The following is a 26288-nucleotide window of genomic DNA, read 5'->3' as shown; positions in this document are numbered from 1 at the left end:
CTTGACCATTATTACCTGTAGGACATCCACAGCTGAAAGGGAAACAAAACTAGTTCCTGAGGTGAGAGTCATTTTCCTTGCCAGTGAAGCTCAGAGGCAAGGATCTTCCATGAAACATTAAAGAGGTTGTGTTGCGAACGTGACCCATCTTCTATAATGTGTAACACAGCAGACATGTGAGTTGAATTTACAAGTTGTTTCTTATGGTGACCTGGAGTAATGAAAAAGAAAAGTGTAATTATTCTATGAATATAATGTTGAAAGGAAGCAATGCTTTAACCTAAGCCAGCCCCCACCAACATTATTTGGGGGAGACACATGGCATTTGAGGCTTTTTTTTTTTTTTTTTTTTTGCTGCTTTTTCAGAGTGTGATTTCCCATTTGTTTCAACCAACCAGGTGCCCGGGAAGAACCTAGCGTACAGCAGGCTCAGCGTCGATCGGCTGTCTTTCTGTCCTTCAAGTCCCCGATCCCATGTCTGCCCTTGCGCTGGGAGCAGCAGAGCAAACTTCTTCCCACCGTAGCCGGAATCCCTGCCAGTAAAGTCTCCAAGTGGAGCACGGATGAGGTGTATTTTCTTTTCTTTGTCTGCCACGGACCGATTAGAGCGGTGTGTTCTTCAGGGCGGGGTGTGAATACAGTGAATGCATGTGGGGTTTAGTCTTTTTTTTCTGAAAGAGGAGAAATTGTTCTGAGAAAAACAACTAAAACATATAGGTGAAATATATTTTAAACCCGTAACATTTACATTCTGCCTTCCTTTTTTAAACTGGAATTTTCATCTCATATTTGACAGGTGTCAGAATTCATACAGAGCTTACCTGGGTGTGAAGAACATGGAAAGGTGTTCAAAGATGAAGTAAGTATTCCACGGAGTTGCAGTCTATTACTTGGTGGGATCAGAACACTGAACTGCACTGAACGGTGAGGTATTCTGAATTGGCAGAAGAGGGATGAGACAGAGTGTGTCAAAATTGACAAATTGGTGTGGAGTTGTCTAAAAAGCAGTATTAGTCATTTGGATAAAAAATGTCTTTGTCTGAGATTAGGTATGGCAGAAATGTTTGTACCATTTCATGATGCTCTGTAGCAACAGCACTAGAGTCATTATTTTTTTTATAAATAAGGCAGGGTGGTGCCTGGGTGGTTCAGAGTTGAGTCGGTTGAGTATCCAACTCTTGATCTCAGCTCAGGTCTTGATCTGGGGGTCGTGGGTTCAGGCCCACCATGGAGCCTACTTAAACACACACACACACACACACACAGAAAACTTCATAGCATGCATTTGTATAGTTTATAACGTAGGGAGAAATAAGCAACATTTTATTTTTAATAATGTGAAATGAGTTCCCTTTGTTTTCAAACATCATTTTAACAACAGCTAAATTAAATTAATTTAATGTTATAATAAGCATTACTGTTATTGCTAAAATAACCCCTTAGATCTTCTACCTATCTCAGTAATGTTTATAACAACTGATATTCATTACAGTCTGCAGTTGGCGGATTATATTAGTTGTTTTCATGTGCCTGCCCAAAACTTCAGTATAAGAGGTGATTAATAATGTTACGACCTATATTGAGCATTAGAACAAAAAAGAAATCGGCTCTACCTAGAAGTCATTCTATTGGAGCACGGCAGGAGACTCTTCTCACTTGAGACCTTTAAAAATAAGTCCCTTGCCAGTCAGCTTCTCCAAAGAAAGCAGTCAATTATCAGTCCATCTTGGCTACGGGAAGATGGAAAGAAGACCAAGTAATCTCAGAAGGCTTTCTCCAATCTGCTGTCTACAGTTACAAGTATATATGCCTTGTTTGCCTCTGTGTTTAGCCTCAGCAGCTAAGAATAGCACACTTTCAATTAAGAGCCTTGCAAAGGTATCAGGACAGCTAAGAATGCAAGCACCGGGCTTCAGTGTCGTTACACTAAGAGGTATCGTTAGGCTTTAGGTGGGTGCCCATTAAAACATATAGGCATCTTATTTTCAACATCCTTTTTTCTCTGATTTATGTTCTTATTTCAAGAACTTTTTTGCTTCTTTTTAGTTGATCTGTAATTGACAGTTATTCAGATTTGGGGGCTTCTTAACTCCTAAATTCTAAGTGTCTTCATGGACCACAGCCTATTAATTTTCAGTCCCCAAACAGATTGAGATACCTGCAGGGAATGGCGGTTCTTTCTTTGAAAAAACAGTCATGTAGTTATTACCTGTGAAAATGATAAAACATTTTTAAGAATAAATTTATAGCACATCCATTTTGTAAATCCTCTTTTTGGCTCTGTTTATATGCAGACAATCTGTGTGGATTTGCTTTGTTACTTAGTCTAAGATTCAAGTGCATATTCAAATATGATACTCCTTTGAATACATTTTCTCTTCATGGCATAATATCTCTGGAGATGTTCCTCGGGCATCAGTATCCTCAGTGTCCTCCTTGTAAGGAGTGAGACACTGAATGTCCACTGTCCACATGTGTTACTCACATAATCATTCATTCCCTTCTTCATTCATCCTATAATTTCTTGTGAAAATCGTATCTCTCAAGGTTAGCAGGTGCTGGTTTTTTGGCCTAGAAGTAAACCATAAATCTAAAGTCTAGTAAGTCATCTATCTCTAAGAAGCACAGGCCAAGGGTTAGGATGGGCTGTTACTTGAACCATGCTTGACTTTACTTTCTCCTATACACTCCACATCCAATCTGTTGAAAATCCGACTAGGTATAATTTAAGAACAGGTAGGGATTCTGACTTTCTGGGTTTCTTTGCCTTCACCACTACCACTCTGGTCTGAGCCACCACCATCTCCCACCTGGATTAATGCTGTAACCTCTCTCTGCTCCTCTGTTCCCAGCCTAGCCAGGGGACCCTGCTAAAAATGAACACAGTCATGTCCCTCTTCCATTCCTAGCCTTCAGTAGTAAATCAGAATAAAAACAAAAATCCTCACAAGGGTCTGCGGTCTGACACCCCATGACCTGGAGCGAAGTGAGACCCTCCTGACCTCTGTCTCCTCCACCCCGGGCTTACACTGTTTCCGCACACTGGCCTCCCTGCCAGTCTCATCATCGTCCAGGCGTGTTCCGGCTCTTCCCTGTGTGGACTGTTCTTCCCCCAGATGTTCACGTGACACACTCCCTTGGCTCAGATGCCACCTTCTCAGTCATCCATGCCTGTCCCTGCTGCCCTGTCATCTCCCCACCAAGCTGTCCTCTTCACAGCATGAATCGCCTTTTAGAATGGATTACTGTCGATTCATTACTAATTAATTTGCTTATTTCTTATATTTTCTGCTCACAGTCTGTCTTCTACTACTAGAATGTAAACTTCACAAGGAGTTTTGGCTTCTTTCCTTGCTTGTTTTTGCCGGTATCTCTTACTCTCTGCTGTATGTGCATCCCCAAGAAGAGTGTCTGGGATGTAATAGATGTTTAATAAGTTTTTGTTGTGTGAACACACTCATACTTTGATCCTCTGAGGAAGACATCCAAATAGCATGTCACTGTGATTTGCAGAGTTAAAACATTGGGCAAAGAACCATGGGTGCAAAGTAATAGTAATGAAATGGAAGGCCAGATCACCCTGAGTTCCAAATCCTCCTCTGGAGTTTTGGGCCTGGAGCCACATACTTCACCTCTGGAGTCAGACCAGTGTGTGCACATTACAAAAGCAAACAAGAAACAAGCCCAGTATTACATCGCAGTGAACACTGTTTTTAGAAAGGATTTTCTCCAGTTAAGTTTACTTCCTTCCAGTGGAGGTGTGTAGGTCTGGTCACACTTTGAAGCAGCATGTGTGAAATATACGGGCCAGCACTGGTCTTGGGATGACTTTTTTTTTCCCAGTGGAACCTTCAGAACAATCTACCGAAACTTCACCTTTTCACCCCACTCCCAGCTTTCAGATTCCAGCCTTGCCATTTTCTCTCAGACTGTTTCTTTTCATCAGTCATTGGTCATGTTAAATTCTTATATAATCTCAGAAGGAGGCTCAGTAGGGCCCAAGGTCATAATAAACAATTCCACCTTTGTAATGAGCTCCTTGGGAACTGGGATGTTAGTTGACATTTTCATTAATGACTTAGAAGACTTCTCTCGGACCATATATCCTACTAAGGTCTGCCTTGTCCGTTGAGGGAAATGTTAATAGATCTAACTCTCTGCTTGGCCTTGATTGATCAGAGGACTGTCATAGCACAAGCAAACGAGACCAGAGCAAATGTTCCCCCCAAAACAATGGAACGTTTCCCGTACCTGCCACTGAATTTGTCTTCACTTGGAAAATTACCTTGGAGTGTCTTTCCTTCCTAGTTTATTACAATAAGATGTTTCCTTACTGAACATTAGGAAACTTTTTCCAAATAATTAATACTCAAAGTTGCATAAGATGGCCCTAGTTCTTATCAGTTAAAAGGGTTTTCAGGCTTGTTGTATTTTTAGAGAAAAGAGGAAAATCTTAAACAGCTACTAAATTATATCAGCCTTTATTTGGTAAACTGTTTATAGAATTTCGAGTGGTATTGGTTTGCTAGGTAGGGCTGCCATGACCAAGAACCATAAACCAGTAACTTAAACAGTAGAGATGTATTGTCCTCCCAGTTCTGGAGTCTGGAAGTCTGAGAAGGCAAGAAAGGTATTAGCAGGGTAGCTTCCTTCTGAAGGCAGAGGAAAGGCTCTGTTCCAGGCCCCACTCCCTGGCTCCTAGATGTTCTGTCTTTGTCTTCACATCATCTTCCCTCTACCCGTGGCTGTCTCTGTGTCCACATTTCCTCTTGTTATCAGGACATCAGTCATCTTGGATCACCATACTCCAGTATGATCTCATCCTAACCAACTACATCCGCAGCAACCCCGTTTCCAAATAAGTCATGTGCTCAGGTTATTGGCAGTTAGGACTTCCATGTATGAACTTGGGACAGACGCAGTCACCTCAAAGCAGTACATTGCTGTCAAAATTTCCGACGTACTCTGAGGCAAAGAGCAAATGTGTGTCTTACTTTTTTTTTTTTTTTAACTTTCTGTGTAAAATGGAAAAACTGAAAGAAAAGCAATTTATTTAAGGTGGTGGAATGTCCCCCAAACCTGAAAATTTTACAAAAAAACTGTTCCTTTGTTCTGTACACTAAAACAGACATCTTCTTCAGAGCTGTATCTTTCAACCTCAAAGTTTTCTATTCTGTGGAAGCGGAGAGTTTTACTCTCAGAGAGACTCAGAGCAAAGAAGGATGTTGGTCACAGTTACCCACGTAATACAGTCAGCCTAGTGTGCAGTTCTTCACACCACCTTTGTCACCTTCCTCTCCTGTGTTTCCATCTACACTGCTGATGGCCTTTGTCAGTTACTACTCTTTTTCTGTCTGTGAAGAGTAATTGTGGCCACTCTAAAAATGAATCTTATTTATCAGGTTTTTTAAATGCAGAAAGCTATTTTTAAAAAAATGTTAACATGCAGCCAACACGTTTGCCCAAATTCCTTGTTTCTATCCACAAGCAGCTGTGTGCTTCCTGAGTGCTTATTCTCCTCTCTCATCCGAAAATCTGCCGTAATGGGAGCTGGATCTAAGGCACCCCAGAGTTTCCCAGATTCTGCTTGACTCATTGCCTAAGTCAGAGTCATCACGGGGAGATACGGGCGTCTCCCATTTTCCTGCAGGCCGATTTTTCAGATGACTTCGTTTTCACTTTGCTTCCAGTCCACATTTGGTTATTGTCGATAAGAAAGATTGATGAATTGGTAAATGCCGGCACACATGAGCTCCTATTTGTGCCGTTCTCGTGGTGCTGTGCAGAAGACGGCTGATAACGCAGCTTTGCCTATTTGCCACACCACCACGTCTGACTGAGTCATAATCTTTTTTGTCTTTTCTTCCCATTGTAGCAAATTGATGGAGAAGCCTTTCTGCTCATGACCCAAACAGACATTGTTAAAATTATGAGCATTAAGTTGGGCCCTGCTCTCAAAATCTTCAATTCCATCCTGATGTTCAAAGCTGCAGAAAAGAACTCTCACAATGAACTTTGAAGATGGGGAATTTGGAATACCATCAGCTTTCTGCTTTAAAAGCTCATGTTTTATTCAAAGCACAAGGACAGTTATAACTCCTACGCGAGAAGTCTCCAAAACTCAAAAGAGCGATGCTATCTGATTATTTATATTCCTCAAGAGACAATATATACGAATCCTTATGAAAGTCCTTCGGCTTTTAACCAAGTACTGTCTAACAGCGGTCATCCTTTGGTTCTGTTCACTGAGCTAAATTTATCTTTGTACATCTTTTTGAGGCTTGGGGGTGGGGGGAAGGGGACTTCATTAATTATTTATGGTAAAAGGGGGGGTCAGAGTAAGAACTTTTGGCATTTTGTAAACATTGTTGAATTCTCTTTCATGCACACTGTTTCTTTTTCAGTACTTTCAGAAACCTTTTTATATAATCCAAGTTCAACTGAAACCAAATTAGTCAAAACCTGGCTGAGGTTCGCCAGTGGGACTGTTACCTGTATTGTTCATCTTGTGCCATATTTTGAATTGCAACATTATGCTAAGTATAACTTTGCAAGTCATGATATTGCCTAACTGCTTGTCATAATTTGTTGGGGCTGGACAGTGGTAAAAATTACTTTAAATCAGTGTTTTTACTTTTGCACGCATTATGAAATGTTAAACAAATTACTTTTCACCAGCATCTTTACTATAATTACCAAAAACATGTATATAAATAATGGAATTGAAAAATAAAATATATAAATAAATTAGGTGATGTATTTGAATGGCATCAATCTTATACATGGTGGTGCCCTATGTATTTACAAGAGTCCAGTGGTGTCAAAGGAATATGCAGTTATATTGGGGGGTGGGGGTGTTTGTAAGGATCTTGAACTATTTGTGAGACGATCTCGAGCTTCTCTCTGATTGCCAATGAAGTAACTGTGGTGCTTTTCAGAGCTGAAGGGGTCATTCTGTCTACGGAAACACTACTCCATATAGAGTTCTGTCCCAGAAGTCATCTTCCTCCAGACCCAAAAGTTTTCTTCGGGTTGGCTGAAGAGAGAGTGTATGGATTTTACTGAAAAGGTAGAGTGGGAGGGAGCAACAGCGGTCATAAAGAACATAAAGCTTCTAAAGGCTCACAGATCCAGGGGGCAACTTCCCAAAGCAATTATTCAAGAACCTCCATTTTGGAAAGGTTCCTTTCTCTGTAGAATGGTTCACCTAAGTTTTATAAATGTACAGATGCACTTTAAATGAAAGCCCTTGATTACCTAGAAACAGCTAGCAGTAGTGTTTCTTTTCCAAGAATGTCTTTCCAACACAAAAGTTAAATTATTTTATCAGCCTTTGGATGTAATGTCTACTCCTAGGATGGGCCATTTATTTGAGGGCTATTATAAGAGTAGCAAGTAAGTTCGTAGCATGCTGGGGCAAGTTCCGCCTCTCTCCTTAGTTGCCCTCATTTTCTCGGATGTAGGACTTCCTTTGATGTCCCCCATTGGGAGTCTACTAGCAGTCCTTTGCATTTGTCATAATTCAAAAGGGCCATGACATCTGCAATGTCCCTTTCATTTCTTTGCATGAATCTGCTTAAATAAGTTTTTCGTTGTCGGGTTTTTTTTCCTTTTTATGTTCTGTTCAGAATTTGTACATTCAAGTTGCACTTGTTATATCTGACATGAATGAAATAAAATCTTAATTGCAGATACTTTTTTTTACATATGTATGATTTTTTTAGAAAACTTGTCAAACAGGCAAATGAGAGCAGGAGCAATGTCAAAGATTTGGGCATTATCTCGCTATGTAAAGAATCTGCAGGATTCAAAATTGTCAAGCTGTGTCCCAGGTGATGCAAAGAACAACAATAAATAAGTGAGTAAATAAGTGGACACATTTTTAAAAGGCTGCAAACATTGTATAAGCCAACTGGGACCTGTCTGCAGGTTGAAATATAACCAAAGGATGCCATTTTGGATTCGGTAGACTCAGACTTATGTTAGTCAACAATAGGGGTATTTACCAAGGGGCAGGGCTGTGCTGGGGGCACTGGGGATGCACCTGGGAAGAGACAATAAAGCTTAAGTGAATTTGCCCTCACGGTCAGCTCGTGTCTGCCATGTTTAGAGCCACACCTCACGGCTGTGTTCCTGCAGCTCCGCCCCTCCCTTCCCCAGCCCATGGGGACAAAGAGAGGCTTTCGTTGACCTTTCGCCACAGAGACTGTGTACTTCTGAGGAAAGGAATCTGTAAGAATTTAGTAAATTCCTTTTGGAAGAGGAAGAATATGACAGATTATGGAACTTAAAAAGTGGTGGGGGCGGGGAGGAAGAATAAAGGGAAGTTTGTAAGGAACGAAAGGCACAGTTCAGGGAAGGGGAAAGGGAAGAAACAGAAATCATGGAATTAGGGACTAGTTCAGGTGAAATTGATAGGAACCAATTTGGTCCTCTGCCTGTCCATTGTCCCTGAAACGCAGGTAGTGAATGGTCATTGTAGAGGTGGGCAGCTGATAAATTGTATTTTCTAGCTCACTGATTTAAACATTTTAAAGAATAGTACTTAACAGAGAAAAAGGCATTAGAATGAGTATTTCTAGAGATGTATGTCATACAAATGTTTTTCAATAATTCATATGAATCCCTTTCTTTGTAAACTTTTAAAAAATTGATAACGTTACCCCCAAAATGCTCATGGCATTGTGATGGAAGTATTAGCATACCTAAGTCTCTTCAGTCTCTAAACCAACCTGTTCTGTCAAAACTGATAGGTTTTGTTGAAACTGTGATGATGATTATCAAGGAGCACCTCAAAACTGTAATGTTGTCATGTATCCTTATAAAATACTTGAAAAGAGTGCACTGAGTCTTGTGAAACCTAAGGACTCCTTATGTACCGTCTTTAGGAACAGAACAAATGGAATGACAGCATGGGATTCTGAGCTGGGTGGATGAGGCCATCAGGACCTGGACTTCAGAGATAGGCAACAGAGCAAGTCTAGGAAGGGGACAAGCCAAACGCTAGAAACTGGTGCCCGGAAGGCTCTGGGAGGGGAAAACCAGGTCCATATTACAGATCTAACAAATCCAAACAGCAGCCAGGGCTCACACCAACACCTGACGTCAAAGCCAGGGAAAAGTAGAATGATATGAGACAAGAACGGGGCCATCACTGTGTGTCAAGGGAGGGAAGCAGTGGAAGACTACACAGGTCACAGGAGATCAAAACCTGGGCCAGCGAGATCAGCTAGCAGTGAGGAGACCTCAGGAATGAAGCAGCCTTTGTTCTCAACAAATGTGATTGAAGGAAACCAAAATGCCTGGGATCAGGCAGGTCAGCTGGAGGAAAAAGAACTGGGGAGTATGTGCATCTTCTTAAAATGTTCAAGACCAAAATGTTTCCAAGCCATATTCAGACCAAAGAGGCAGCCCACAGGACACAAATGTATAGCTCCTGGGTATCGAGTCTTCCGAGGGTGCACATATTGGGCCAAGTGTGAGGTGTGATTACCCTTATCAAAGGACTTGAGTTATCTGAAGTGGAGGGTCTTTCTAAAGCTAAAGCACCCTAGAAAATATAGCTCTTGGGGCACCTAGGTAACACAGTCAGTTAAGTGCCCATCTCTAGATTTTGGCTTAGCTTGGGATCTCAGGGTGATGAGATCAAGCCCTGCATTGGGCTCCACACTCAGTGCAGAGTCTGCTTGAGATTATTTTTCCTTCTCCCTCTGCCCCTCCTACTTGTATACGTGTGCACTCTCGCTCAAAAAAAATAAATAAATATTTTTTTTTAAAAAGTGTAGCTTGGATCATTGAATTTCTTAGAACTCCAACAGCTCTTTAACATAGTATTTTATTACAGAACTTCACAAAGAATTTTCAGTATCTAAGCATAAAGATAGAAGGTACTGAAATTCATTTGCATCTTTGAGACAAGACAGTTTTCTAATACCTACCTCTACTATAACGCTAAGTCAAAACAATTTTTTTAATAAAATTTTAGATGTCCCAGAGATTAATTCTGATGCAATATTTGGCACACCATTAAGTGACTGGATGTTGAAATCCTACTTCCTTTTCCTTTTCTTTCATAGAAGGAAAACCCGGACTGTGCATATCAAAAATCAGCGTCTCTAGGAAGTTGAGGGTTTGGGACAGTCTTCTTGGACACTCAACTCCAAATACATGGAAGGCAGCAATGAGGGCAGCCAAGGCCGTAATACAGTCATCTACCTTTGTTAGCTTCTCTTTTTCTAAATACAAAGAAAATTCGCAGACATCGACATTGAAAGGGTTCTTGACTTCTAACACGGGTGTGGAAACTTGCACCTGAAATAATAGATAATAGACTCAACACTCTGTGATGTGGATAATAGCTAAATAATAAAACGTGCCTCAATTTAACCATGATATTACAGTAAATGAACTTGTCGTAGTGCAGCATATTTGTAAATATGAAACTGTACTTCAAAAGAGACCACCACCCTGTTTTCAAATAAATTATCATATGAAGATGTGAAACGTCAAACCCAGTGATCACTGACATACTGCATACCTTCTCATTCACAATGACAAAAAGGCTGGGATCATCCCCGAAAACATCTGGTAGAAGCAAACATGTGGCTGTCATCTTCAGATCTGCCAAAACAAATGTGCTTAAAGTCCAAGTGAAAATAAGGTTTTGCCAACTATAAGCAAAAGCCAGTTTTTAAACATGGATTTTTGTTTGTTTGTTTGTTTAGTCATTTCCTTCTACAGAGAATAAACCAGCTTTATTGCATCAGTGTTTCACAACTATTTAACCAACACTGCCATCTAATAAAAACCGGATCTCGTGTTCTGCCCTCCAAGTCATGGCCAGAAGATAAGAGCCCTGTACTCTCTGTCCATCAGCCAGGAAGATTTTAGCATGCTTTACCTCATGATGTGTATTATGACACTAACAGCTAACTAGTTCCCCTAAATATAATTTTACAGGATCAAGTATACTTTCTTTTTTTTTTTTTTAAGATTTCACTTAATTTATCTATTTATTTGACAGAGAGAGATCACAAGTAGGCAGAGAGGCAGGCAGAGAGAGAGAGAGAGAAGCAGGCTCCCTGCTGAGCAGAGAGCCTGATGCGGGGCTCGATTCCAGGACCCTGAGATCATGACCCGAGCCGAAGGCAGCAGCTTAACCCACTGAGCCACCCAGGTGCCCCTCAAGTGTACTTTCAATTCTGTACCTCAACTTGCCCTATTTGAGAATTTTTTTCATCCTGCATGTTGTTTCACTGAATTACTTATTTCTAAAACAGAGCTTTTCTAATTATCCCAAATTATCCAGGTAACTGAGACCAGATTGCCCGAGACCCAAGTTTACTAACGTTTCAACATTTCTTCATCTCTGTGCTGTTTCATTTTTTCTTGCAATGCAATATTGATTGGATTGTCCATCACTGAAAAAGAAGTCAGTATATTTTCTGAATAGGATTCCAAAATGTGCTTTATTTTCTTATAAATATCTGTTCTCGTAAGAAGTTGGAATTCTCTGAACATCTAGGAAAAAGAAGAAAAAGGTCACAAGAAAAGCTAATGTATAGAATGTAAGGAGTAAATAACTCTTTAGGCTTATATTAAGCTTTGAATGCTAGTTTAAAATGTATACAAGGTATCTGAGTAGCTTTAGTGGAGGAGTAAAGATTTAAAAAGACAGAGGAGGGGAAGAAAATCTGAAATGAATAGGATAAATAAGATAAATAATGGACATAGCAAACTTCTATACCCATAGAATTAAAACTTTGCACAGACTCAACTAAATGGGGGTTCAACGATATATGTGTATTTTGGCTATTCGGCTTCCAGCTAAGATTCTAGGACCTTGTATTTCTTTAGGTGGTGTGCAACAAGAGCAAAATAAGAAAACTGTTAGATCTTAGGAAGCAAAATTTTAAAAATACCTAACCATAGTGTTCGAAAGAGGAGAGCTTTAGAGACAAAAGTAAGCGATGAGAAACAGGTATAGGCAATATGATTACAAAGTAAAAGCAAAACCAGTTTACATGTATGGGAACCCCTTTACTCAAAACCACCTTTTCCTGCCACTGCCCAATTTCTCCCCGTCCGATAATTCTACCACACTGGAGCCTCCCCACTGTTTTTTTAATTAAACATTTTTAAATGTTAAATTCAATTAATTACATATAATGTATTATTGGTTTCAGTGGTACAGGTCTGTGATTCATCAGTCTTACACCCAGTGTTCATTACGTCACATGCCCTCCTAATGTCCATCACCAGTTACCCCATCCCCCCACGCCCCTTCCTTCCAGAAACCCTCAGTTTGTTTCCTACGATTAAGAGTCTCTTATGGTTTGTCTCCTTCTCTGTTTTCATCTTGTTTTATTTTTCCTTTCTTCCCCGGTGCTCCTGTTTTGTTTCTTAAATTCCACATATCAGTGAAATCATGTGATAATTGTCTTTCACTGACTGACTTATTTCGCTAAGCATTATCCCCTCTAGTTCCATCCATGTCATTGCAAATGGCAAGATTTCACTTTTAATGGCTGCATAATATTCCTGTGTATATGTGTGTGTGTGTATACCACATCTTCTTTATCTGTTCATCTCTCAGTGGACATCTGGGCTCTTTCCATTGTTTGGCTTTCGTGGACATTGCTACTATAAACACTAGGGTGCACGTGCCCCTTCAGATCACTACATTTGTATCTTTGGGGTAAATACCCAGTAGTGCAATTGCTGGGTCATAGAAGAACTCTATTTTCAACTTTTTGAGGAAACTCCTTACTGTTTTCCAGAGTGGCTGCACCAGCATGCATTCCCACCAACAGTCTAAGAGGGTTCCCCTTTCTCCACATCCTTGCCAAAATCTGTCATTTCCTGACTTGTTAATTTTAGTCATTCTGACTAGTGAGGTGGTCTTTCACTGTGGTTTTTATTTTGATTTCCCTGATGCTGAGTGATACGGAGCACTTATTCATGTGTCTATTGGCCATTTGTACATCTTTGGAGAAATGTCTGTTCGTGTCTTCTGCCCATTTCTTCATTGGATTATTTATTCCTTGGGTCTTGAGTTTGGTAAGTTCTTTATAGATTTTGGATACTAGCCCTTTATCTGATATGTCATTTGCAAAGATCTTCTCTCATTCTGTCAGTTGTTTTTTGGTTTTGTCAACTTCCCTTTGCTGTGCAAACCCTTTTTATCTTGATGAAGTCCCAACAGTTCATTTTTGCCTTTCTTTCCCTTGCCTTTCTCCCCACTTTTTTTTTAAAGATTTTTATTTATTTATTTGACACTGAGCCACCCAGGTGCCCCACCCCACTTTTTTTTTTTTTTAAGGGTGGCTTTATAAGACAATTCATCATCACTCACACTGGTAGGAATCAAAGTACTCATCTCTTTCCCTAAAACTCTGTAAAAAAGAGTTACATACTACCCATGGGGTCTCATCATTTCTTGAACATTTTGGTAGATCATCAGTTGCCCAAAGACTAGGTCCAAAAGTAGTTACCAGAAAACTGGAATGCACATTCTCATAAAGGCATGGTGGCTCTCTTATTAGGCAACCTTCAGTGGACCACTAATCGAGGATAGTGGGGAACATGGTAAGTCCAGTGAATTCCATGTATCATCACTGTGGGGCATCTCAGCAGAGAAATGGGATATATACATATATATGTAAAAAATCAAACTGAAATTCAATTCGAAAATAACATTTACTGAAATGAAAACATCACCAAATAGGGAAATGCATGTGGGAAACAGAAAAGTTTCATGAACTTGAAGATAGAGCAATAGAAATTATTCTGAATAACAAGGAAAAAAAAGAGGATTAAGATTAGTAACTTGTGAGCCAAAACATGGAGTGTGGAGAAAGGAGCTTTTCTGTGGCTGATCATTCATGACCAGGAGTTTGGCTGTATGAGGTTTGAGGAACGTGACACAAATAAGTAAATACATTGAGGATAATGGGTGCCAATGGGTGCTGTTAAAGTGAATCAGAATGTATGGAAAAGGAGTCAATTAGAATAAGCCCTCTGGTTTGGGTTGGACTTGAAGGTATAAATGCAATCTCATGGCTATATGGATATATGAACAGATACAGATTTTGTGTGTATGTGTGTATGTGTGTGTGTGCATGCACACATGTACACCTATGCAAAGGTATATATCCTGGCTTTGTTCTGTGAGAAATTATAGAGCAATAACACCTCTGTAGCTATGAGTATACTTAGGGCTAAAATCTTTGTTCCTAAATATCATTCTGATTTTCTGTTCAAAGAATGTGTTTTGAGGGGAGGAGGGTGATGAATGCAGGTGATGACGAAGGATCCATGTAAACTCTCCAGTCCAATGTCCCATGCTGGCTGCTTCTCTTCTGCCACACCTGTGCGCACAAGCTCCCTAGGCTCACAGGGTTTCACAATGATAGTAGCAACAAGTGGTGGGAGTAGTTTGGAGCAGGGACAGCTGTCCTGCTCTAGGGATTGTTTGTTAGCTGGGTGTTTGTAAGTTAGGTTGAGCTTGCTTTTATTTTAGGAAGCACAACAAGGGTTTTATAAATATTGTGAATCCCAGCTGGCTGGCTAAGGCCTAGACAGGCACTTCCTGAAGAAAGCGGAAACGTTCAACTCTTTTGTTTAAAACAACAGATAGACAACTTTATTCATTCAGTAACACAGTCATTACAAAAACCATATCCCAATCCATATTTTGGATATAAAGAGTGAAATGCCTGAGGGAATGGGAAAAAAAGAGACCTAAGACAAAGCACGAGACACCCAGTCTTGGGTCTAAAACCTGCTCCGCCCGGACTCAGATTCGTTCTCATCTACCATTCTTTGAAAGGCTGCTGAACCTAGCTTATCTCTCTGAATCACTAAACCTGTGCAGGCCACACGCCCATGAAGACCTCCTAAGGCTGCAGCGTCGGTGTCCAGACAGTCTCACCAACTGCTGTGGGCTGAATGCTTATGTCCCCCCAGAATTCATATGTTAAACCTAATGCTCAATGTGATGGAATGAAGACATGGGGCCTTTGAGAGGGGACGGGTTATGAGGGTGGAACCTTCACAAATAGGATTCCTGCCTTTGTAAAAGTTTCCAGATAGCTACGCTGCCCCTTCAGCCAGGTGAAATGAGAGCTAGAGAGTGCCGTTCATGAACCAGAAAGCAGACTGTCAGACACCAAACCCGCCAGTGTCTTGATCTTGGACTACCCCAACCCCAGAGCTATTGAGAAATAAATTTCTGTTGTTTATAAACCACCCAGTCCATGATATTTTTGTTACAGCAGTCCAGACAAAGACACCCACCATTCACTAACTCATTCAGCATTCCAAAAAAAAAAAAAAAATCAATATTTCATTTGTATTGCACGCACAATATTCTGCAAGGCACTTGGAGAACTACTAACATGTTTAAAATATGCTCCTTACACTTACAGAGTTTATGGGCTGTCAGTTTGACAAGGTTTGGCTTTAAAACAATATATTGTTAAGTGTGTCAATCTGGTGTACTCTTGAAATAGCCAAAGCCTCCTGGCTATTACTCTTGGTAGCAACCCAAAGATGAAGAGAAAACAACCAATAACTAAGGTAGTGTTGCTGAGAGACAAACAGATAAAATAATCTGTGTAAAGCACCGAAAATACGCCCCCTATGTAGTAAGCACTCAGATGTTTGCTATAGGCATGATTATGAAAATAAAATATGCAGGCAAGTTCTTTTTCATTTTGTGGAGGAAAAATAGCATGGATAACTTTTATTTTCAAAATAGTTGATTGCACCCACAGAATTCTTCCATGAAATGTGTTCCCAGGTAAAAACTTCAGTGAATCTTTCATTACGTACTCAGCTAACATTTACACTAAGATTGTGATAGGACCATTTAAAGGCCCCTGTAAGTAAACTAAATGGAAGGGTACTTGATTTATTTGTTAAATTCATATATTCCACTTTATAAAGTTATTTGGGATCATAAAGGAAATAGATTTTGAGTAATGCTGCAGACTAACAGCTCCTTAGTAAACTATCTTGATTGTCTAAATGTATGCAAAGGGAAAATGTTTCACACTGTCAAAACACCCCTAAGTAGTGGTCCGTCCAGCCTCCCCAGTATGTTCAATGACAGGGAAATCTTTAAATCTGAAGGCAGGCAGTGTATGTTATTAGAATATGCTTCCAGAAATTCTTACCAAATGATCCCAGTTACAGCCTGTGGAGTCTACACACCCTACTGAGATTCACACCCACCATTTGCTACATAGTGCTGTTATACTCCAAAAGAAAAGAAAAAAAATCCATTTGGACATTAAAATTAGAGAATATTATAAGCAAATAAAGATACCTGATAAGGGCACTTCAGGAAAGGAAACATTTTAAGAACGTCCTTCAGAGGTGTTCTGCTGCCAATCAACTTTCTTCTTATTTCCAAAGTCTGACTCATCCTCTTATCAATTTCTTTCCAGTTCCTTTCTGTTTTCATATATTCCTGCTGGAACCAGTTAATATGTTCATCTGTCTCAGAATCTAAGCAAACAGTTTCTTCCTGCAAAATATTTTCGAAATATCAATATGTTTCATCTTTCAAGTGGCAGTTTAACACTTCGTGAGAACTTGAATCATAGTCTGTTATTGCACTTGTAATGGACTCCTAAGGTGAGGGTTACCACGTGTGATTACACTTAGCCTTGACTGTGGGTAACAAATGGATAGTCTTTAGCAAATCAGATAGTTCATTACTTATTATCATTACTTACAGTCTGTTCTCTTAACAGATGTAAGAGTTACTTCATATTCTACAAACCCTTTTAGTAGAAACCTAGATTATCTACAAGGTTCACACTTAACAGGAATGTTTTTTATTTCTCCTCATTTAAATATTAAAAGAGATAAAAAGGTTTTAAATTAAGGTTTTGTTATTGCTACTGTTTGTATTTTTCCTTTTTAAATGCCTTTTTATAACTGCACCACTATGCCATAAAATCCAAATTCAAAATAATAACAGTGGGTATTTTGTAACACTGAGTCATCAAACCGTCAATTATATTTACTATAAATTTGAGTACATTGGGTGGGGTGGATGACTAGGAAATACCTAGCATATTAAAAATCCAAGATGATCAGTTTGAGTAGCCAAAAAAGCAAGTGTTTCTAGAAAACTTTGTTGAGGAGCAATCAGAAAACAAAAAGAAATAAAAAACATCCAAACTGTCAAAGAAGAATTAAAAACTTTCACTATTTGCAGATGACATGATACTCTATGCAGAAAATCTGAAAGACTCCACCAAAATATTGCTAAAACTAATATATGAATTCAACAAAGTTGCAGGATATAAAATCAACATACAGTAATCTGTTGCATTTCTATATACTGATAATGAAGCAGCAGAAAAAGAAATCAGGGAATCGATACCATTCACAACTGCACCAAGAACAATAAGATACCTAGGAATAAACCTAATCAAAGAGGTAAAAATTCTGTGCTCTGAAACCTTAGAACACGTATAAAGGAAATTGGGGAGGACACAAAGAAATGGAAAAACAGTCCATGCTCATAGGTTGGAAGAACTAACATTGTTAAAATGTTTGTACTACCCAAGGGTGCTTAAGTGGCTCAGTTGGTTGAGCAACTGCCTTCGGCTCAGGTCATGATCCCGGACTTCCAGGATTGAGTTCTGCATCGGGCTCCCAGGTCCTTGGGGAGTCTGCTTCTCCCTCTGATCTTCTCCTCTCTCATGCTCTCTTACTCATTCTCTCTCAAATAAATAAATAAAGTATTATAAATAAATAAATAAATAAAATGTTTGTACTACCCAAAGTGATCTACACATTTAATGCAATCCTTATCAAAATACCACCAGCATTTTTTGCAGAACTAGAACAAATAATCCTAAAATTTTAAGACCCTGAATAGCTTACACAATCCTAAAAAAGAAAAGCAGAACTGGAGGCATCATGATTCTGGACTTCAAGCTATATTACAAAGTTGTAGTCATCAAGACAGTATAGTACTGGCACAAAAACAGACAAACAGATCAATGGAACAGAATAGAAATCCCAGAAATGGACCCACAAGTACATAGTCTACTAATCTTTGACAAAGTGGGAAAGAATATCCAATGGGAAAAACCACCACAACAACAACAAAACAGTCCTTCAACAAATGGATGTTGGGAAAACTGGACAGCAAGATGCAGAAGAAAGAAACTGGACCACCTTCTTACACCATACACAAAAACAATTCAAAATGGGTCAAAGACCTAAACATGATACAGGAAACTATCAAAATCCAAGAGGACAACATAGGTAGCTTATGACCTTCCATAGCAACTTTGACCTCTGTCATACCAACTTCTTACTAGACATGTCCCTGGAATCAAGGGAAAACACAAGCAAAAGTGAACTATTGCTATTTCATCAAAATAAAAATTTCTGCACCGTGAAGGAAACAACAAAACTAAAAGGCAACTTATGAAGTGGGAGAAGATATTTGCAAATGACATATCATTAAGGGCTAGTATCCAAAATCTATAAAGAACTTACCAAACTCAACATCCCCAAAACAAATAACCCAGTTTAGAAATGGGCAGAAGACATGAATAGAAACTTTTCCAAAGAAGACATCCAAATGGCTAACTGACACATAAAAAGATGCTCAACCTCACTCATCATCAAGGAAATACAAATCGAAACCAGGATGAAATGCTACCTCACACCTGTCAGAATGGCCAAAATTAACACCACTAGAAAAAACAGGTGTTGGTGAGAATTTGGAGAAAAGGGGAACCCTCTTAACTGTTGGTGGGAATGCAAACTGATGCAGCCACTCTGGAAAACAGTATGGGGGAGTCCCAAAAAGTTAAAAGTAGAGCTACCCTACAATGTAGCAATTGCACCACCAGGTATTTATCTAAAGGATACAAAAATACAGATTCGAAGAGATATATGCACAATGTTGTTTACAGCAGCATTATCAACAATAGCCAGACTATGGAAAGAGCCCAAATATCCATTGACAAATGAATGGTTAAAGATGATGATGTGGTGGTGGTGGTGGTGGTGGTGGTGTGTGTGTGTGTCTGTGTGTCTGTGTATATATAAATATAAATGGGAATATATATGTGAATATTACTCAGTTAAAAAAAATCTTTTTGAAAATCTTACCATCTGCAAAGACATGAGTGAAGCTAGAGTGTGTCATGTTAAGTGAAATAAGTCATAAACAGAAAGACAAATACTATATGATTTCACTCATGTGAAAGTTAAGAAACAGATGAACACAAGGGAGGGGGAAAAGAAGAGAGAGAGGCAAACCATAAAAGAGACTCTTAATGGTGGAGATAAACTGAGGGTTGATGGAAGGAGGTGGGTGGAGGATGGGCTAGATGGGTGATGGTATTAAGGAGGGCACTTAGGAGGAGCACTGGCTGTTGTATGTAAGTGAGGAATCAATGAATTCTACTCCTGAAACTAATATTGCACTGTATATTAACTAACTAGAATTTAAGTAAAATATTTAAGGGGCACCTGGGTGGCTCAGTCAGTTGGGTATCTGGCTTCAGCTCAGGTCATGATCCTGGAGTCCTGTGATTGAGTCCCATGTCAGGCTTCCTGCTCAGTGGGGAGTCTGCTTCTCCCTCTGTCTCTCACCCTACTTGTGCTTTCCCTTTTTCTCAAATAAGTAAATAAAATCTTAAAAAAAATTAAAAAGTAAATAAAATATTTTAAAACAATAAATAAACAAACAACAAACTTTCTCCTGCCACAAGAAAGAAAGAAAGAGAAAAAGAAAGAAGAAGGAAAGAAAGAAAAATTGTTCAGGGGATACTCAGCAGAACTGCACTTGAGTTAACAAATTGGCAAACTGTTTAGTTGACCAGAATATAAGCAGATGTCATTTATAAAAAAATGAAAAAAAATAGGCCTAAAATGTTCCTACAAAAGGGCTTTTCAAGAACATAAGAGAGCTTCAGGTAGATCCACTTTCTATGAACGTAGGATGACTAGCAAAACAGACCAAGTGATCAAATCTCTAGAAAAGGATAACTTACCAACAGACTAATAAAACCCTATAATCTTACATAAATATAAATAGAAAATAAGTTTTTCCACAAGGAATATGCCAAGTCCTGGAAGTTTTATAGACAAATTCTACTAAACTTTCAAAAGAGAGTGTTCCAAATTTATGCAAATTGTATAAGGATGTCGGGGTCAGGAAGGTGGGGGGAAAAAGGAATTCTATGAAGGATTCCAACCTATTCTAAGACTCCCCAAACCTGAAAGAACACTTTAAGAGGAAAATTACAAGTCAATCTCATTCATGAACAAAATTATAAATATTGAGAACAAAGAACAACTAACTTAAGCTTATCCCGGAAACGCAACAATGGTCTGACATTACTAAAGGAGCTATAGTAAATAAAGGGAAATATGATTGATTTACCCATTACATTTCACATACCTTTCATACTGAAATCTGAATTTTTTTAAAACATTTTTTATTTTAGAGAGCATGAGCAGAGGAAATAGGCAGAGAGGGAAAAACAGAGAGAGAAAGGGAAACAGACTCCCCGCTGAACTTGGGAGCCCAATGCAGGACTTGATCCCACAACCCCAATTTCATGACCTAAGCCAAAATCAAGAGTTGGACACTCAACGGACTGAGCCACGTAGGCACCCCTGAAATCTGAATTTTAAGGTCACTGTAATAGAAACAAAACTACATAGCTTTTGAGAATTTTGACATATGAACAGTTCTGTAATTAACCTGGATTATCTAAATATGTGTAAATATCATACACTGCAGTAACCAAAGTGTTTTTTAAATGACCACATTTGAAATAATGCAGGAAAAAATATGTATAAAATTTAACTTGAAAAAATATGTATAAAATTCAACATCCCTTTAAAATTAAAGGAAAAAATGTTCATCAAAATAAAAAGAGGAATTTTTGAAACTTATAAAGGTATCTGCCAGAAACTTAGAACTAACATTTTTAATGTTGAAATTTTAAAAGAATTTTCCTTAAAATCAGAAACAAGACAATGCTGCTCTGCTTTACTCTTATTCAGCCTTTTACTAGAGATCTTACCCAGAGTAGTAAGATAAGAGAAACAAAAGGCATGGATATTGGAAAGATAGAAACGAACTATCCTCTTTCATAGTTGATGTGATCTATTATTTAAGAGAAAACTCAAAATGATGTACATATAATTTATTAGAGTTAGGAAGAGAGTTTTACAAACAACTGAATGTAAGATAAATATTAAAAATTTTTTAACAAACAGAATATGTAAATTTTTACAGTTGCAACAAAAAGTAAAAAGCACCTGGGAATACAACTAATAATAGATATGTAGGTCCTTTATGGAGAAAATTATAAAATTATTAGAAAATACTAATGAGACAAATTAATAGATCTACCATATTCACTGTTAGAAAAACTCAGTATTGTAAGGAAGTATCGCCTTCCTTCAAATGGAGATCTAGATTCAATAATATTTTTATCAAAATCTTCAATAATATTTTTATCAAAATCTAAAATCTATCAAAAACCAAAAATTAATGTTTTAAGAATTCAACAAGATGATTCTGAAATTCACATGAAAGATTAAAAAGCCCAGAATAACCAAGGCACTCTTAAAAAAATAACCATTAGTTAGTGATAGAGACTGGAAACTATACTATCAAGACGTTTAGAATTATGTAATATGTAAATAGGGAATAGATAACATGCGGGGATAGATGACATTACTAGGGCAACATGGCGGAGCGTCTAGGCACAGATCTCTGGAAAGAACAGGGATGACAACACAAATGCCTGGGAAAGAGGACTGTTTTATAAAAGGTACAGAAAACTGTCTAGCCATATGGGAAAGAAGAAAACAGATCTATACCACACACCTTATACAAAAGTAAATTACACATGGCTTAAGTACTTAAATGTTAAGGCAGAACTTAAATTTAAATATATATATATAGGAGAGGGGTTCCTAAAAGTACTAGTCATAAGAGAAATGACTAATAAATCTAACTACATTGAAATTACAAACTTTCAGTCAACAGCTTTCATAAAGAAATTCAAAAGGAAAGGCACGAACTAGAAGATACTTACAATGATAAAACTGGTGGAGTAGCATACAGAATATATAAAGAATTCTTACAGGTAAATAAGAAAAAGGGGCAACCTCAGAAAAATAGGTAAAAGACATGACTGGGCATTTTACAGAGAGGAAAACTTGAGTATTTCATAAATATGAAAGATGATAAAGCTCATAAGTGATTAAAATGAAAATAGGAACAAGTAACATTTTATTCCCAACCTATCGGTATCTTACTTGAGGTGGGAGGGAGTTATCTTGATATCTGATCAAAATGGTATCTTACTTGGGGGTGTGGCAGTTTAAACTCAGTTCAGTGAGTTTAAATGTCTGTAGCGACCAGGAGAACAATTGGCATTGTCTAATACAGTTGAATATGTGCCAGCAATTCCACTCCTACACATACACCCTTGGAAAGAACTTGCGCATATACACCAAGATATATACAAAAAAGGAACGATCACAGCAGCATAGCTCACAGAGGCAAAAACTGGAAACCAGGCAAATGTCTGCCAATAAAAGAATATCCAAATAAACTCTGTTTTCCTGTCACAGTAGATTTTAAGCCAATATAAAAATGAATGAATAACACAACTGAACTGAGCCTGGATGAATCCCAGAGTCAATATATTGAGTGAGAAAAAAAGTCATTGATGACATACTGTGTATCATCACATGAGCCACAAAAACAAGCAAAACTAAATAAGTCACCTCACACATGTGGCAAATTCATGTTTCAAAAACAGGTGAATGAGAAAACTAAAATTCAGAGTACAGGGCAGTGAAACATGGGCAGGCTGAAAGGTATGGACAGTGTTCCAATTTTAAAGCTGAATGTGAGGCTCATGGTGTTTCCTTTGTCTTATAAATTATACATATAGGATTCTTCTGTAAGTCTCAAATGTATATAATGAGTAGTTTTTCAATAAAAAGGAAAATCTTAATTTTTAAAAAGAAAAGGGAATGTTTGTCATTATAAACAGCTTTCATTTTATTGTACTGTAGTGGGAGTTCTAAAATTGGTACTATTGACATTTATAGATAAGTATACACATAAAGAATGGCTTCCCCTAACACCCCCACCCAATTCATGATATGTCATAGAAAGCAGAGTTTCTGGAAAGCTTCTACCTGATTGGACCATCATAATGTAAGAAAATCCTATCTTAGATTGAAGTACTGTATTCAAAGGAATAGCAGGCTGCTTCAGAATTTCAAATTCTCACCTTTTAATGATTCATGTATTGTTAGAGCCAGAAGGAACTTGGACAATGTCTGGCCTATGCTTCTCACTTTACTGATGAGCAATTTGAGACTTTCAAAGGGGAAGTGACTTTCTCAAGCATGGAGATGGCCAGGTGCAGGGCTTCCGGTCTTAGTGTAACCCTGACTTCTCCAAAACAATGGATGGCCTTGTTCCCACAGGCTGGTTTCCTTAGCAATACACATTGACAAGAGGGAACCAGGGGATGAGAGAAGCCTGAATCTTACAGAGCAGCAGCAGAGTTGGCTGCTACATGTCTGTCTCGGCAGTAAAGATGGTGGGGCGGGGGTGGGGGTGGAGGAGGGAAACGTGCTCAAGAAGTAATGGAAAGAAGAAACCGTGAAGCAGGGAACAGATCACACCTAGCCAAGGAATCCCAATGAATAGACACGATGAAGGGCAGTGTAGGAGTCATCTGTAGGATCTGTGACTTCAAAGGAATCAGAATAAATGAACAAGAACATTAATTTCAGTTGGATCCAAAATGGGTAATGAGCTTAGGCCACACCTCCTTGACCACACGAGTGCTGGTAACAGAGAGTGGGCCCTCGGCTCCTACAGCACCATGCCCTGCAGCTCTGGGGGATCTGGGTAGAGTAGCAGAGAGCACAGTCATTAAGCCCACGGCTGGAACAGAAATAAGGAGGCAGGGTGCCTGGGTGGCTCAGTGGGTTAAAGCCTCTGCCTTCAGCTCAGGTCATGATCTCAGGGTCCTGGGATCAAGCCCCGCATTAGGCTCTCTGCTCAGCAGGAAGCCTGCTTCTCTCTCTCTCTCTCTGCCTGCCTCTCTGCCTACTTGTGATCTCTGCCTGTCAAATAAATAAATAAAATCTTAAAAAAAAGAGAGAGAGAGAGAAATAAGGAGGACACTCTTTCTAAGTGAGATCTGAACAGAAAATTGAGACTGCTTTTGATAGAGTAAGACACAGCATGGTTCAAAATAGTTATAACTAATTCCCACACAGAGATGAATAAAAACTCACCCTGACTTTTTTTATTGAACACAATGTTGCTCGGCATCCTACAATCTGAATAAGTTTACAAAGAAGGTGTCTAGTTGTGTCAATTTAATAATTCTTATATGTATATCCTTAAAAATCTACTTTAAAGGCCAGATGGAAAGGTCCTGAATCTAAGATTCAGGGTCTGGAGCTCTGAACATCCTCAACAGATAACTGGTCATGGTCCCAGCCAACTACAGTATTTCCAAGAGAGTGTCAGTGTTTCTTGGAGTCACCTAGTCTGGTGGCCACAGGAGGCAACTGGACACTGAACTGTGGCTAGTCCCAACTGAGATGTAGGCTTTGAAAATGCAGACTTTCAAAGACTTAGTATACCAAAAAATAAAAATAAAAATAAAACACCTCATTAACAATTTTTCATAATGACTGAATGTTGAAGTGATAATTTTATGGATATACTGGGTTACATAAAACATACTAATATAATAATTCACCTGCTTCTTTTTACTTTTCTTTATTTTTTTTTAATGTGGCTACAGGAGAATTTCAAATTACACATGTGGTCCGTCTTCTATTTCTGCTGGGCAGTGCTATGTTAGGGACTAGGGTTTTCTACATATCACTTTCCAATCATCCCGGTTTTCAATTCCACAGTCATCGTAAGGACTGTGGAAATAATGTTCCTCTATGTAACTTGAAAAGTCTCTTTGCTTAGCATTCAGGTGTGTGGCTCAGTCAGTCATCAGGGAAATGGCAGCCACTTGGCCCAGGGTTCTAAGAGCACAGCTGACTTGTAAAACTTCACAGCATCAGCGCATGGGCCCCCTGCTGATGGCAGTCATTGCATTATATCCCGAATGCAATTAACTCAACATTTTTCTTCAACTTTTGCTGTTGTGCTCAGTTCTGCACCATGAGAGAAACAGCTGTTCAAAAGCCTATAAAAATGATTAGTATTTATTCAATAAATCATTATGTGTCAGGTGCAGTAAGAAGCTAACAGTAAATGCCATTAAAGAAATCCAAAGAAACCTACAAGATATTCTTAAGCATTTGGCCTTTCAGCAGTTTTTGCATAACTTTTGATTCCATTTCACTTCTAAGCAAAGGAAAGTTAACACACAAGACTACTGCATGACTTTCAAAGTTAGGAAGTACAGGATACCCAATAAGGAGGAAAAGAAAATGTTTTAAGAAATGAATTATATTACTAAGGAAAAGAAAATGTTGTAAGATAGAAATGAATCAATTACTAAGTCAGCTTAGTAATTTAGCACCTGGCAGATTTATCTATTTACTTAGCAAATGTTTGGAGGTTTTGGGAATATAAGAACAATCTTTAAGGTTTACTGAATGCCTGCATCACTGTCCTGGACATTAGGTAGAGATTTTTATTGTTGTTTTTTTTTTAAAAAACACAAGTTAATCTCTTGAAAGAGACTGTCACATGTCTGATAGGATAGTTCACATCAGATGGGACAAGGTATTAGTTTTGTTTCTGCCATGTTTCAGACTCTGAGAAATGTCCTTAACTAAGGTTACAATGGATATGATCTCCATCCTGAGAACTAGAAAGAATCTCCAAATGGATTAGCTGAAAAAATGAAAACTAGGTATTTTTTACATAAAGCAAAATAAAGTTTCTCTCTGATGTAAGCATTTTGATTATCATATATGGTAATACTTTTCCTAGAGCTCCCCAATCCAGATAAAGAACAAAGATACAGACTATGAAATCCCTGGGCTAAGGATGGTAGGATCAGCGAGACCCTCAAAAATGCCTCTGTAACTTCATGGAGCCAACACAAAGAGAATAACTGAGGTGTGGATCCAAAGCCTGAAATACTATACTGGGATCCCCTGGTGTCACTCAGAATAGGCAAAATTATGCTTCTGTACCTGACAACCCCCAAACCTTAGAGCAATGAAAGTTTATTTGCAGCTCATGTGACGTGCCCATCTTGGGGCCCAGGTCC

The 26288-nt window shown here is 38.7% G+C and overlaps 2 protein-coding genes across 15 annotated transcripts in view; one reads left to right on the top strand and one right to left on the bottom strand.

Moving 5' to 3' along the window:
• L3MBTL3 (L3MBTL histone methyl-lysine binding protein 3) overlaps nt 1-7694 on the top strand; it is a 112726-nt gene extending 105032 nt beyond the window's left edge. For all 9 annotated transcript variants that reach the window (XM_032339549.1, XM_032339540.1, XM_032339546.1 and 6 more), the window contains 3 exons: nt 399-568; nt 797-859; nt 5876-7694. In XM_032339549.1, the coding sequence (XP_032195440.1) occupies nt 399-568; nt 797-859; nt 5876-6019 (377 nt within the window). In that variant the 3' untranslated portion in view covers nt 6020-7694. The remainder of the gene's footprint in view (nt 1-398; nt 569-796; nt 860-5875) is intronic.
• Nucleotides 7695-9798: 2104 nt separating this feature from the next.
• SAMD3 (sterile alpha motif domain containing 3) overlaps nt 9799-26288 on the bottom strand; it is a 56727-nt gene continuing 40237 nt past the window's right edge. For 5 of the 6 annotated variants that reach the window (XM_032339536.1, XM_032339534.1, XM_032339537.1 and 2 more), the window contains 4 exons: nt 16331-16531; nt 11349-11520; nt 10538-10620; nt 9800-10311 (listed from right to left, as the gene is read on the bottom strand). In XM_032339536.1, coding sequence (XP_032195427.1) covers nt 10027-10311; nt 10538-10620; nt 11349-11520; nt 16331-16531 — 741 coding nt within the window. In that variant the 3' untranslated portion in view covers nt 9800-10026. Of the gene's footprint in view, nt 10312-10537; nt 10621-11348; nt 11521-16330; nt 16532-26288 lie in introns of all 6 variants that reach the window. The other variant, XM_032339538.1, reaches the window with a different exon arrangement.

Source organism: Mustela erminea, chromosome 4 (assembly GCF_009829155.1).
Source record: "Mustela erminea isolate mMusErm1 chromosome 4, mMusErm1.Pri, whole genome shotgun sequence".
In the NCBI taxonomy this organism is placed as follows: Eukaryota; Metazoa; Chordata; class Mammalia; order Carnivora; family Mustelidae; genus Mustela; species Mustela erminea.
The sequence above is the reverse complement of the archived record's forward strand: the minus strand, read 5'-3'. Positions and strand labels throughout refer to the sequence as shown.